At 33.4% G+C, this 14,313-nt stretch overlaps 2 protein-coding genes across 2 annotated transcripts; both read left to right on the top strand.

Moving 5' to 3' along the window:
• The first annotated feature begins 5,227 nt into the window (after positions 1-5,227).
• Positions 5,228-11,149, top strand: LOC139862300 (outer envelope pore protein 37, chloroplastic). The gene is made up of 7 exons (XM_071850875.1): positions 5,228-5,356; positions 5,857-6,388; positions 6,474-6,560; positions 6,638-6,817; positions 6,930-7,024; positions 7,688-7,808; positions 10,763-11,149. Exons 2-7 carry the CDS (start codon positions 6,032-6,034, stop codon positions 10,892-10,894), a joined length of 972 nt encoding a protein of 323 aa, XP_071706976.1. The 5' UTR covers positions 5,228-5,356; positions 5,857-6,031; the 3' UTR covers positions 10,895-11,149.
• A 678-nt stretch (positions 11,150-11,827) lies between these two features.
• On the top strand, positions 11,828-13,744 carry LOC139862598 (protein LEAD-SENSITIVE 1). The gene is made up of 3 exons (XM_071851215.1): positions 11,828-12,010; positions 12,124-12,197; positions 12,943-13,744. Exons 1-3 carry the CDS (start codon positions 11,991-11,993, stop codon positions 13,632-13,634), a joined length of 786 nt encoding a protein of 261 aa, XP_071707316.1. The 5' UTR covers positions 11,828-11,990; the 3' UTR covers positions 13,635-13,744.
• The last annotated feature ends 569 nt before the right edge of the window (positions 13,745-14,313 follow it).

The raw sequence follows: 14,313 nt of genomic DNA, 5'->3' as shown, positions 1-14,313 counted from the left end.
AAGCGGACAATATTGTGGTCATATTAAGCTGGGTTGTTACACTATAAAGCCAAGAGTATAGTAAAAGTGAATAGATTCCTCCTGCGGTAGATGAAAAAGAAGAATGATAGATATGAAAGTTAGGAGTATATCAAGAATTAGAACTGGATGAAGCATTTTCACAATCTATTAAGAATTATTAAATAAGGAAGAAGATTATAGGAGTGGTGAAAATAAATGAAACGGAAGAGGTCAATTTATAGCGAAATATCAGACATAGCAATCGAGGCAGATTACGCATTTAATCAAAGAAAATCCTAATTTCCGCAAATTCCGAATAATCAAATTTTATTTAGATAATGAAGATTTTATATTCCGTAAATTCCAGAAATCAATCGTTACTACGTCAAGAGATAAGACGCATCTCTATTCTCCATTTCACTCTATTAGGATAACTTCCCTCATACACTTCGAGTAATTGGATTGTTTTATCCATATTATTCAATGGTGATAAAAATTCTATTTATCAACACATATTCGTCATGAAAACATTTTTATTGTTAGCCATGACGACCTCACTCAAATTTCGGGACGAAATTTCTTTAACGGGGAGGTACTGTGATGACCCGGAAATTTCTGACCAAATTTAAACTTAATCTTTAACGTTTTCAACACGATAAGCAAAGTCTGTAAAACTGAATCTCAAAATTTTTGAAAAACTTTCATATATTCAAATACCTTTCGGTTGTTCTTGACGATTCGCGAATAATTATATGTATATATATATATATATATATATATATATATATATATATATATATATATATATATATATATACTATACTTTGAAAACGTAACAATGTATTAATTATTTGATACCTTACATTAAACTTATTGGTTTAAATATTTATTTGAATATATATGATAAGTTGGAATATTAATTGTATGAATAACTTGCGACGAATATTTAAAACGTGTTTATGAATGTTGAAAATATATATTAACTTGGTCATAAAACGATTTGTTATATATCAACAAATAGCGAGACAATGATTTATAGAAGTAAATGACCAAAACACTCGAAAGTTTAAGATACACTTTGAATGATATAGTTTATTGATAATTTAAGACTATATTTTGACAAAGGTACGAGTCACAAAACGTAAATTGCGAGTTTTCTAAGCGTACAAAAATGCGTTCGAGAAACCGGAACCGGGACATAAGTCGAGTGACAACGTACGAGTCATCGGAACGAAAATTACAAGTCAACTATGCACATGAATTTAATATAATATATAATTAATTATTTAAATTAAATATATTATATATATTATATTTAATTATGTCGACAAACAAGAAAACAAAAAATATGTGAGCTGGATCTGACGGCCGTGCGATCGCATGGAAAATAGGCATAAAACCCATGCGAGTGCATGAGCTCATGCAAGTGCATGAGATTTTCACTAAAATCCCATGTACTCGCATGGGCATCAGAATCAGGAATTATGCCTATAAATACCAGGTTTCTGCTCGAGTTTATTTACACATATATTACTCCATAAGTTATTTATTTATTTAAATTATTATTATTATTAATATTATTAATATTATTATTATTATTATTATTATTATTATTATTATTATTATTATTATTATTATTATTATTAGTATTATTATTATTATTAATTATATCACTTAAAATACTACGACGAGGTCATGAGCGTGTCACTTTCAAAATGGGTTTTCAAGCGGGATAGAGCTAAGGAAACTATGTGTTACTACTAAGGAGGTTATGGGTATTGTCCGAGGGTATTGCTCGTAAGTCAAACTAGTGTTTTTCATCTTCGTTGCGTCTACGCACTTTTCTGAAATATTGAATCACAATATTGATACGTAAGCATTTATATTTTATCTTTTATAAATTAATAGTGTATCCATGTCTAGTGCTCGAGTATATATGTTTATGCATGCTTGTATACTAAATTTTGTCGTTAAATAGTTTATATTGAATCACTAATTAAATACATATACTACTGGTAAAAGGTATATGATATATATGTTTTTGGAAAGCTGGCGAAAAATCAATAACTTTTCATTTAGATATCGAATAGTTTCGATGAACGGATTAAAAAATATGATCAACTGAATTATGATTGACGTTAATTGAAATTGCTTTTGAATCTGCAACAACTTGTTTACGAGATTGATAAAGTGAACTTTTAACTATTATCAACCGAGTAAATGAATCCTTATATAAGGTACGTCTCGTTTGTTGAACTATTGTCAAAATTGACTTTTTGAAACGACTTTGGATAACTTTTGTATGTCGATCTCGAGCATTAGGATTGTGATACACTATGACCTGACCTAGCTTGATAGACATTTATTGACCAACATATGTTCTCTAGGTTGAGATCTACGATTATTTGATATTCCGAGTTTCGGTCACATTACGATGAACAACTTTATGTGCTGCTAAGATGAGTTTCATTGCTCCCTTTTTAATTGCTTTTGCAATATATATTTTTGGGCTGAGAATACATGCAATTTATTTTAAACGCAATGGATACAAGTACATACTTAATTCTACACTGAGTTTGAACCGAAAATCCCTTAGCTTTGGTAACTAGTAACTGCCAGTACATAGGATATGGAATGGTGGGCGCGAATAACAGTATATGGATCCATAGGGCTTGACATCCCCGTCCGAGCTAGAGCGCTAGCCTTTTAACGGACGTGTGTTATTTGAGTTTAGGACACGTTGATTTGCGTGTATTAAAATGAATGGGGTATTTATCATTATAACGTTAAAGCTTAGTTACCAGGGTGCTCTGTTACGTAGAATCTATTGATAAACGTTTCTGGATGAAACAACTGAAATCTTGTGATCCACTTTTATATAATCTATTGATAAACGTTTCTGGATGAAACAACTGAAATCTTGTGATTCACTTTTATATACAGATTATACGAAACAATAAAACTATGAACTCACCAACCTTTGTGTTGACACTTGTTAGCATGTTTATTCTCAGGTTTTCTAGAAGTCTTCCGCTGTTTGCTTATATGTTAGACAAGCTATGTGCATGGAGTCTTACATGACATACTTTTCAAGGAAACGTTGCATTCACCAAATCATCACCATGTATCTTATTTTGACTGCATTGTCAACGGAAGTATCATTGTAAACTATTATATTACGATGATTGTCTATATGTAGAAATCATCAGATGTCGAAAACCTTTGATTTAAATATTCATTAATGGTGTGCCTTTTCAAAAGAATGCAATGTTTACAAAACGTATCATATAGAGGTCAAATACCTCGCAATAAAATCGATGAATGACGTATTGTCCATATGGATTTGGAGCGATCGTCACAATAATAATAATAATAATAATAATAATAATAATAATAATAATAATAGTGAGTAGTTATTAGATAGTGAAATTGTGCGGGTGATTTATAATGAATGAGAAGTTTGATGGTTAAATTATAAAATGTGAAAAGTTTGTGATAAGTTTATAAAAACTATGAAGGTAAGTATTATAAAGGGTGAGGTTGAATTGTAAAATATAAAAAGTTTGATGTAAGTTTGTGAAGCTTCTAAAGTTCACTATTCACTTGAACTATATATTTTAAATATATAGTATAATAATATCATGTAGTCACTTTCAACCAATCACATGCCTTTAATTTCATGTGTTTTAAACTAAATAGTACATCACTCACTTGTGTTTTAGTATACGCGAGTAATTTGCAAATCAAAACATTAAATCAAAAATAAAAATTGTCCCTCCTTAAAAATGTTGGTTTTAAAATCGACAAAAATATCATGGATGGTCTATATGGTTTGTTTTGAGATCACCGGTGGTCATTATATTTATTTTTCATAACTGATTTAGGTGTTTTCAAGTTCCGGTTTTAGTTGATAACCTTGCTAGTTTTAGCTAGCATTATTAACGTTTTAACCACCATGTTGGTGGTAAGGTGTTTAGTTTGGTTTTAACTTGTTAGTTTTCCTTTTTTGTCAAGTTTATGTTAGTTTTTCGAATTATTCATGTGTAAGTTGTTGATATTATACCCAGGGCCGTCTCAATGATTTTGCGGGCCCTGTTCGACACATACAAACTGGCCCCCTATGTATAAAAGTAAGTACGTATCACGTATGGTTGAATGACTGAATTCATATATTGTTCAATTGGGTCAATTAAAATGATTTGGGTCAATATCATTTTTATTATAGATTGAGATAACTAATCAGCCAAACAATAATAAATTACCTTGTTTGAACACGTGAACTGTAAACTAGCTAATTACGATTTAATTTTTTTTATTTCAATAATATGCCGCTACTGTATATATAAATGAGCATTATCATTTTTCAAAATTCGGGGCCCCTATAAAATTTGGGGCCCTGTTCGGTTGCACACTCTGCACATGTACTGAAGACGCCCCTGATTATACCTTATATCTAATTGAGATAGTCCAAATGAATAGTAGTATTTGGACTATCTCAATCTCACACTAAGGCCCCCCAAACTTTATCCACCGTACGAATCGGCTCCCTCCTCAATACTACTATTTGGACTATCTCAATCTCACACTAAGGACCCCAAACTTTATCCAAAGTACGACTCGCCTCCCCGTTATTATAACTATAATAATATTATATAATATATTTCGTCCTTTCACCTTTTTTAAATTTTTTTATTTTTTTTGTTTTCACCTTTTTTTCCTTTTTTCCAAAAAAACCCCAAACTTTGTTCAAAAATTAAAACCCGTCCCCCCCTCAAACAAGGGAGTAAAGTGTCAAATAACCATTTTCATAAAAAATCTTAACTAAACTCTACCCAAATATTCAACGGATCATATCTTCTCGCTCGCAACGAGTTAAATTATTCCGACACCATCGTTAAACTCGAAATAATTTTAGGAACACAATGTCACTAACTATACGCAAAATGGAATCTTTTTAAAAAACGCTAAATATTTGAGGTATTTTTCACACACGTTGATTTTGCGTTAAATTTTTAAAAGTCGACAATTCCGTAGCGAAACGCGGAGATGCACATAGCACATATATTGTTAATTTAAAATAACATTTAAATCTTTCACGGATTATACCTTTTAGTTCGACTCGAGTTGCGCTTCAATGACATCATCGTTAGCCACGAAATAATTTTACAAACTAAACCCACTAATCGGATCTATTTATTCGTGTAATCTTTTGTCAGAAAAAGAAAATAGTCATATTCTTGTTATCTTATTACTTTCATCATCCCCTAACAAAAACTTGCCCTAGCGTCTCTGTGATTTGGGTTACCTTCGTCTCCTCCCCAATTTCTCTTCGTTTGAGCCACTTCAATTAACAATAGTACGTCCTTCTCCTCCTATTTCTCAATCTTATTTTCTTTTTTGTTTTCACTGCTCATGTTCGTATTCTTTAAACTGCTAGCTAGTGTTCCTCATTCTTAATGCTTCGCCACACAATTTAACAGAGTTAATAATAAGGCTTAACTCGTGGTGATATTTCATTGTCATACGTGTATAATTCACAAGCAACTCTTTTTCAATTTGTTTTTCTCTCCTATTATATATGCTATGCTATTGATTGATTGATCGACTGAAAGTGCTCACTGAATTATAAGTTGTTTACCAAGTTATCTAGTTTATATATTTTAATTTGTAATTTAAGAACTGTATAATATCGATCTCAGTTTGTGTTCAGCTATATTTCATTGACAGACTGCAATCTAATTTTAGTTAATTGTTTAACATATTTTGTTGATTTCTCTCTTGCTCCCTCCCTACAAAAACAGTCTAATTCTTTGAATTTCGTAACTAATTTCAGTTATCTACATTTGATATCTCTAGGTCATTTCATCTAATTTCTCCTTACTAATCGTGCATAATACTTAAAAATTCAAAAATAAAAAGAGGAGGGTGCATGGGTAGAAGAAGCTTTTAATCATCATCATCATCATCATTATCTTCATCAGGTTCAATACCTTAGTAACAGGAAAACCATAATAATAATAATAAGAGGGAGATGGTTGAATATGCATCATCGAACCCTGTTTCTGTAACTCCTCTTTCATCCAATGCTGTCGAAACAAAACCATCTGGTGGTGGTGGTCGAAGGTTCCCGTCTATCCGAGTGACGACCGAGTTCGACAGCGACACGTCTGTTTTCTTCCACAAGGTATCTTGCAAGTTATTGGACAGCATAGCCAAGATCAAGTTATGCTTCCAGAATGACAATAGAGGACATCTATCTGACCCTCAATTATCTATCACCTCCAAACACCTCTCCTGTCACTATGACCTCACTGAGCACAACGCTCTCCTCAATGGCTCTTTCGAGATTTCCCCTGGTTTGCAGCTCACTGCTGCTCATGATGTTAAGGTACTTTTTTTGTCCCTATCTCAAACTCTTTATTTTTTTTTTTATTGGTTGGTTTTGTTTCAGTGTGTGCCAATTATTTATGCAGGCACAACTAGGAGAGGTGACGATGGTTGCTGATCTTGCTCCTGCTTGCAAACTCGAGTTAACATCACCTCTTCCATCTGTTGGTTTGGTGAGTCTGCTGTGCAACACCATTATTCTTGTTGATCTACACCTATTTAAGCCCTTAACTTGTGCAACTCCTTTCAGCCAAAAGCAACGTTAAGATTTCCATTTGGCGAACTTTCAGTAGAGGAGAATGAGGAGGAAGAGGAGGGGGATGTAGTTCCAAAGTTGTCATTAAGTGGAATTTTTAAAGGTCAACTTCTTAATGGAATTTGTAATGCTCAATACAGAGACGATAATTTGAATTTAAGATACTCCTACAAGGTACATACGTATTCTACCCTTGTTGTCTTTTATCGTCACTCATAATATTTTTTTGTAGCCTTTTGTTCCATGTCTCCTCAAGTTATATTTTGCATGAGTTAAATTTTTACAGGATCAACATACGACCTTCATCCCAAGTATTTCTCTTCCTTCAAATGCATTATCCTTCGCATTTAAACGTCGCTTTGGTCCGTCTGACAAGTTGAGGTGAGCCCGTAGCTGCAAAATCTTCTTGTTGATATGTAACTCTCATCAGTTCGAAATAATATTGTTTAAGGGAAGTCGTGAAATATGTGATGATGGATATGCTGTAGTATTGACTTTAAAAATTGAATTAGATGCTTTTAAAAAAAGTTCTGCTGCTAATGTGTTTATTTTAGTTTAACTTATACTTATTAGTTTTGTAAAGTAATGCATGTCTCTTGTTTTAGAACTAGCAATTTTATACAATAAATGTAGCAGCAGAAACTGATAGATGAAACATATACATTATATTTCATTCCACTAGTGTATTAGTTGAGGATGCTTTGGATTTCTATTGAGTTGTAGAGCCTAAACCTTGATGGTTAAATAAGTTATTTTTTAGAAAACACTATAGGTAAGATTTACAGATTATTGCATTGGCTGTTTATAGCTTAACGGAAATAAATTTTATGTAGATTATTCATGTATTGATGCTTAGTTGTAAACAATACAAACCAATTATGTGTGCAATCTGGACAATTCATGTTTTCTTTTGTAGAGTTTTGTTTGTTATTAATATGCATTGTAATAGTATTAGAGTTCAAACTGATGTCGGTTGTTTTTATAATCTCTCTCTCTCTCTCTCTCTTTTTTTTTTTTTTTTTTTTTTTTCTTTTCTTTTGTCAGCTACTTGTACAACTTTGATACAAGTTATTGGAGTGCTGTATATAAGCATACAGTTGGCAAGGAGTACAAAGTCAAAGCTGGTTATGACTCAGAAGTACGATTAGGTTGGGCATCTATGTGGGTAAGCAAGCTTCATCTCACTCTCCTATAATGATTGCTTTCGACCGTGATAGGTCTTCTAGTAGCCTTTTCGAAGGGTGTAGTGATTATTCCTTGTTATTATCTTGATTTGTCTATCAATTCTTTTCGTGATATTACCCACTACTCATTACTTCTTTAGTTTCGTTAAATATTTCTCTAGTGCAATCCTCATAGTTTCTTGAGTGGGAAGATAGGGGACTCTTATCAAGAACTGTAAATAATATCTAGAAATAAAGAAATAATGTTGGGTGGTCAATCTTCTTACCATTGCCTTAGTTTTCTTAAGCCGACGTTAAAATTGGAAAGTTGTTTGTTGGTGCTCTAAAATTCTTGGAGTTTTGATACCTCATTAGATAATGCTAAACTGTTTAGCAATTTGTGTTGAACCATTCACATCTCACGACATGAGTTGATGACACCCATGCAGTACATATTCCATCACGTTAAGGACATGGTTTTTTTGTTCATATTTCAAGGGTGGTAAGGTTTTGAAATACTCTCTTAGCCATTCAGCACTCCCGTTTCCTTTAATATCCTCTTTTAATTATACCCAAAACGCTTATCAAACAATTATATTCATTTATTTATATATTATATATTTATAGGGTTGCTAAGTTGATTTTATATCATTCATAGATTTCATCCAGAATGATTATCAAATAGGTTATTGTCGTTTAGAACCAAGTTCAATCAGGCGCACCCTTAATGAAGTTCTAGGAAGTAATATAGATAACACGAAGATAGGGTTTTATGCTTTATTATTTCTTCCGGATGTTTGGAGATTCTTTGCAATAGATTTGTTATTAGGTCTCACGTCATACTACAATCTACTTTGCAGTAACATTTGTGTCACATTTGTGTCACTTCCATTGGACTTTGGTAACGATTTTTAACGCAAAACCTGTGATATTTGAATATGTTTTTTTCAAGAAACACATATTCTTTGCTCCGTTTTCCTCAAACTTCTGTTGACTTATTATTTGCTCCGTTTTCCTCAAACTTTTGTTGACTTAGTTTTTTTATATGGTAAACACTTGAGTTTTTCCGTGGATTAGTGATGACCATTTTGATGTATCATACTTCAGATATGTAACCTTTCTTGAATTCCCTAACACACACTTCATAGCTACATCCTTCCTTTTCCTTGGATGGACATCGACCTGCTCCCTGTGAGTAAAACTTTTCCGGTTGCACGTCTCTTTATGTCATTGTTGAAGCCAATGACCGACTGATAATTTCTAAAGTCACATGCAATAAAGTCTAATTTCCTTCATTGAATCTTTCTTATAAGTTTTTGACTAACTTTTAAGGCTTTTCATGTGTCTTATTTCAATATGCATGTAGTGATCACACAAATTAGCCTCTCTGCATCTATGTATCTGGTCATTTAGTAGTGATCACACAACTTATCATCATTTGTGTCTGTAGCCACTACAAGTAGACACACACACACACCCAGCTGCTCCCACATGAACGCCATGTGGCTTGAGCTGAAAGAGGCTGACGCACAACCTTCAAGAAAAGTTTCGCACACTAGTCTATGAGGGTATCAGGCCTCCTCGTGTGTAGATTAAGATGGCTTGTTGAATTTGCAGTTTGTCTTCTATTTTATTACTCTATCTCTTGGGATATTTTCATAACTCAAGCTTTTTAATTGGGTTAAAGCCAAAAATAGGCTACAAACTTACACAAATGTACCGATGTCGCCCATAAACTCATTTCCGTCCTACTGTCGCGTACAAACTTTCAAAAAGTGTACCGATGTAAACAAAAACTTTCAAAAAGTGTACCAATGTAAACAAAAATGACTTGCTACCGGCTAAACTGGTTAAAATCAACACGTGTCGTTCGTGGATTGGATCTTAAAAAAAAAAAAGAAAAAAAATTATCAGGTCAAAATTAGTATGTAACAGGTCAAAACTATAAAATGTTGATATCAGCACATTTTTTGAAAGTTTGTAGGCGACAATAGGACGGAAATGAGTTTGTGGGCGACATCGGTACATTTGTGTAAGTTTGTAGCCTATTTTTGGCTTTAACCCTTTTTAATTTATCAAAAGCAACTTGCCAACTTTCATGGTCTGTTTGGCGAGGTTATCATAAGAACAAGCGCTTTGTGTATCATTCTTATTCTCAATTATGCTTGCACTATCACACACACATTATCATTTACCCTTGTCTATAATAAACACAATGTGAACTCCAACTTGAATTACACAATATCGTGACTCCAAGATTGATAACTACCTTGAGTTTCACCTCTAAATTTTACCCCTCTCGTATGAGATTCTTTTTGTTTTCTTGCAATCTATACCGATTTCTTGTTCAGTTAGTCCGTTATTCATGAATTCTTCATGACCCCTATTATATTTTTCATTATCCTTGTTATTTGTGCACTCTCAATCAATCTCCCTTTCTGCTTTTTGTAAGATTATATTCAATGTTGGCTGGGAAGTGGGAAATTCCCCACTTCATACGATTTTCTTAGAAATCACCCGAATAATAAATAATTATATTCCTCTATATGTGTACGCAAACTACAAGTTGAACCTTTCACAACAAAATTCTGAATATGTTCAGATTGTAAAGTTGTTAATCAGAGATATTCTGACAAACGATTAGCTCATTTCCAGATTACTATCCTGTCATACAGACACATACATGGAGAAATATGTTATCCGAGGGAAGTAGGAAACAATCTTTTTCTACCTATAATATTTATTATTTAGTAATGAGTATTTCACAGATCACAAAAATATAATCTAATAATTAGTAAGTTAAGAATATAGTCATATTCTTTCGTGAATATGTGAGCAAAATTCAACTTTTTTTGCTTAAAAAAATCATCTAAATCTGTGTAATCCTTTACTATGTATTTTAATTTTAATTCCATTTGGTTGTAAGAAGTTGTGGCTTTACAATGTATTCTACTAGATCGGTGATGAAGATGGGAAAGCAAAAACAGCACCGATGAAGATGAAGATGCAATTGATGGTCCAAGTGCCACAAGATGATATAAGGTCGTCAGCCTTGATGTTCCGTGTCAAAAAGAGGTGGGATATCTGAATCGGTTACGTAAGGAAAAAAAAATGATGGATTTTATTTGGAGATTCAAAACACATCAGTCAGTGGTGCTTTGTTTGGCCATAAGATTATGGTACAAGGAATCAGCCATCAGGTGGTGCTTGTGCTCATAAATATAATTTGTATCTAATCTTTTGAAGCTTCACTTACTTCATATTGTGTTAGTTTTGAAACAATTGTATCTTTGCTGTGAGATTAGATTTGGTTATTTTGAATAAATATTTTTCTTTGGGGTTTGCCCACAACGTCCCAAGTTTTATGAAGTTGACTGACCGCTCATGGTTAATTATGCCAAGGGTTATATAGTTGATCATTCCCCTTGTAAATATGTTCTTTATTCAAATCTCCTAGCTAGTTTCAGATTCTACTTCTATTTCTATGAATGTACAAGGCTAACCCAACCTAAACGATGTACAGGGCGGTAACGATATTGCTAATTTCGTCAAAGCTTTTCCGACATTGTAATTTTTTGTGTGTGCATGGTTCAACTCTTTTTCTTGACTGTGCCTGTAGAATTTTAAAGAAATATACTAATAATTGGTCATTAATTTATAGACAACAAATATACTGATAGTTAAATGGATAAAGTTTTCATTGTTAAGACTGCCCGAAAATGATAATTTTTAATCCTTGGCCACCCCAATATGTACATGTTAATCTCTTGCGAGAATATTAGTGGATAATCTTCTTGATTAATATGTAGTTACATTACATTTAATGGAGTAATAATCATCAATAATCAATTTTAAAATATTATGGCAATAAAGACAAACCCATACGATGGTGGTCTCGAACTAGCCCGCTAAACATGGAGCTTCATTATTTATTAATCGTATATGGAACGGGCTCAGAGTTTGAAGCGTAGAATACGTGGCCGCGTCAACACCGTTACGTTGCACGTCCTTTGCTTAATAACTAAGAAAACAAGTGCAGGGATAAAATTGTCATTTGATAAATCATATTAATAAACTTTACCAACATCTTCAAAAATGGAAACGGTTGCGTTACTGTAAAATTCATCTGCAAAATCGAAGCAAACGTGAAAAGGGGCTGATTATCGCCGTTTTCGGAAGAATTGATGGGGCTTCTCTCTAACAGGTGATTTTGTTTTTGTTGAAATTTATTTTGGTTGATATGAATTTGTGTGCTTGTTGGTTGGATGAAGTTATTTATTTGATTTTGATTTTGATTTTGAATAAATTGGAATGCAGAATTGATAGAGGGAGTTTGAAACCTGGTGATCATATATATTCATGGCGCGCTGCCTATATTTATGCCCATCACGGTACTCTTTTTTATTATTGCTACCGTTGTTTATTTTTTCCGTCTTTCCTTTAGGTTTATAATAATTTTGATTATGGGTTGTAATTACTGTAGTTGTTAACCCTATTCTACATTGCATTAATTCAACTAAGTAGTAAATTTATGAATTTAATTGGTTCGTAAAATTCCTTCTTTTTGAAATTAGGGTTTGAAAATGTTCCTTTTTCAGATGATACTTGTGTGGATTATTGTCAGGCTAGCTTCTGTTTATTATTGTGAACTCAAATAATGTTTAAACACTATATAATTGTACTGTATATATTCTGTAACACTTCTTCTTACAGCCTTAATTATTATTATTATCAGGACAAACGCTGAAAAACGATAACCCTTATGTTTTAAAAAGCTCAATGTAGATAATCTTTTTTCACCTTTGGTTATCAAAGGAATGTAAGTCCGTCTTTGCTCTTAAGGAGTGAAATTTGATTTTATTAACTAAAATGCTAGATAAATTTCAGAAAGTTGGTTAACAATGTCGTGTTTTTATTTTTTCTTATTTGTTACATCTTTTTTATGAACGGAATGGAACACGTGCGCTTAAACTTATGTTACTACGTCGAGCTTTATGGGGATCTACGTTTACGTTTTTGGAATTTTCCCTTATTGTTTTTATCATCTAATTCTTGTTTTTTGTCTAATATCACATATGCAGTTTTGAGACGCATCCTCATTAACAGTGTTTATATGTGTTTGAATACTATCAACAGGTATATTTATTGGTGATAACAAGGTTGTTCATTTCACTAGACGTGGTCAAGAGGTAGGAACTGGAACCGTTCTCGATGTCCTATTGGTTAGTTCAGGACCAAGACGGTCTCTAGTACCCTGCACCACCTGCACCCACACCAATGATACCGATGCCACCAATGGAGTCGTATCCTCTTGTCTTGACTGTTTCCTTTCCGGTGGTATTCTCTATCGCTTTGAGTACTCAGTCAGCCGGGCTGTCTTTCTTGCAAAGGCCCGTGGTGGGACCTGCACTCTCGCTGTATCAGACCCGCCCGAAACAGTCGTCCACCGAGCAAAATACCTTCTTGACAACGGGTTTGGTTGTTACAATGTGTTTAAAAATAACTGTGAAGATTTTGCTATTTATTGTAAGACGGGTCTTCTTGTAGTTGACCAAAGGACAATGGGTCAAAGTGGACAGGCAGTTTCCATTATTGGTGGGCCACTTGCAGCCGTTCTTTCAACGCCACTTAGGCTTGTGACGACAAACGTATATGGGATGGCGGCGACAGCTGTTAGCGTGTATTGTGCTAGTCGTTATGCTGCTGATATTGGTATGAGGAAGGATGTGATGAAACTTGGGCCGGAAGATCTAACCCGCAGGCTAGCGACGGGTGCCCTCACGGTCGTTGAACCCGGTGTTCCGACTTTGGTGGCCAACAATAACTAATGTAAAAGCTACTACTATTACTGTATAATAATGTTGTCTTAAAGAAGATTGCTGTTTACTTTTTGGTTGGCTAAAATAATAATGTTATGTGCTGTTTGTTTTTGGTTGCTCTTTCTACTTTGTACTTTGAGGTGAAGAGTAACTTTATGTGTTTGTTGCACTTGTTTTTTTTGATGAATACAGTTGAAGTTGGTCAAAAGTAAAATTGGTTGACGTGCCTTGTGTAAAGAAGATTTTGGTACAAATTCTTTTATTGAAGCCCATAGTCTGTGGGGTCTGTGTATTAAGTTGCTTTTAACTGTAACTAAAAATGAATCGGAAAACAACTAAACAAGTCTGAATTTGGTCATGAGTCGTGTATTCTGAGTTTGTATTCATAATAATTTAAGTTGCATACGTACGTACGTACGATATTAAATTTCATGGGGGTTTGCTTACTTCACTTGAAAGTCAAACATTTGACACAATTCATGGTACACTTACGTAGCATGGGAGAGTAACTTTTTGTTTGGGATTTGGTTAGTTGTAGGAGGATGGGACTATATATTAATTAAAAAACAACATTAATTGTGACATGTTCAATGCCCCTATGAAATGTCCAAACAGCGGAGTATTTTTCAATTTTTTGTCAAATTGTTAGGGACCATTCCAATTAGCATCACATCTAAAGCAAATAAAA

Source organism: Rutidosis leptorrhynchoides, chromosome 8 (assembly GCF_046630445.1).
Source record: "Rutidosis leptorrhynchoides isolate AG116_Rl617_1_P2 chromosome 8, CSIRO_AGI_Rlap_v1, whole genome shotgun sequence".
Classification (NCBI taxonomy): domain Eukaryota; kingdom Viridiplantae; phylum Streptophyta; class Magnoliopsida; order Asterales; family Asteraceae; genus Rutidosis; species Rutidosis leptorrhynchoides.
This window is presented reverse-complemented; position numbering and strand designations above follow the sequence as displayed.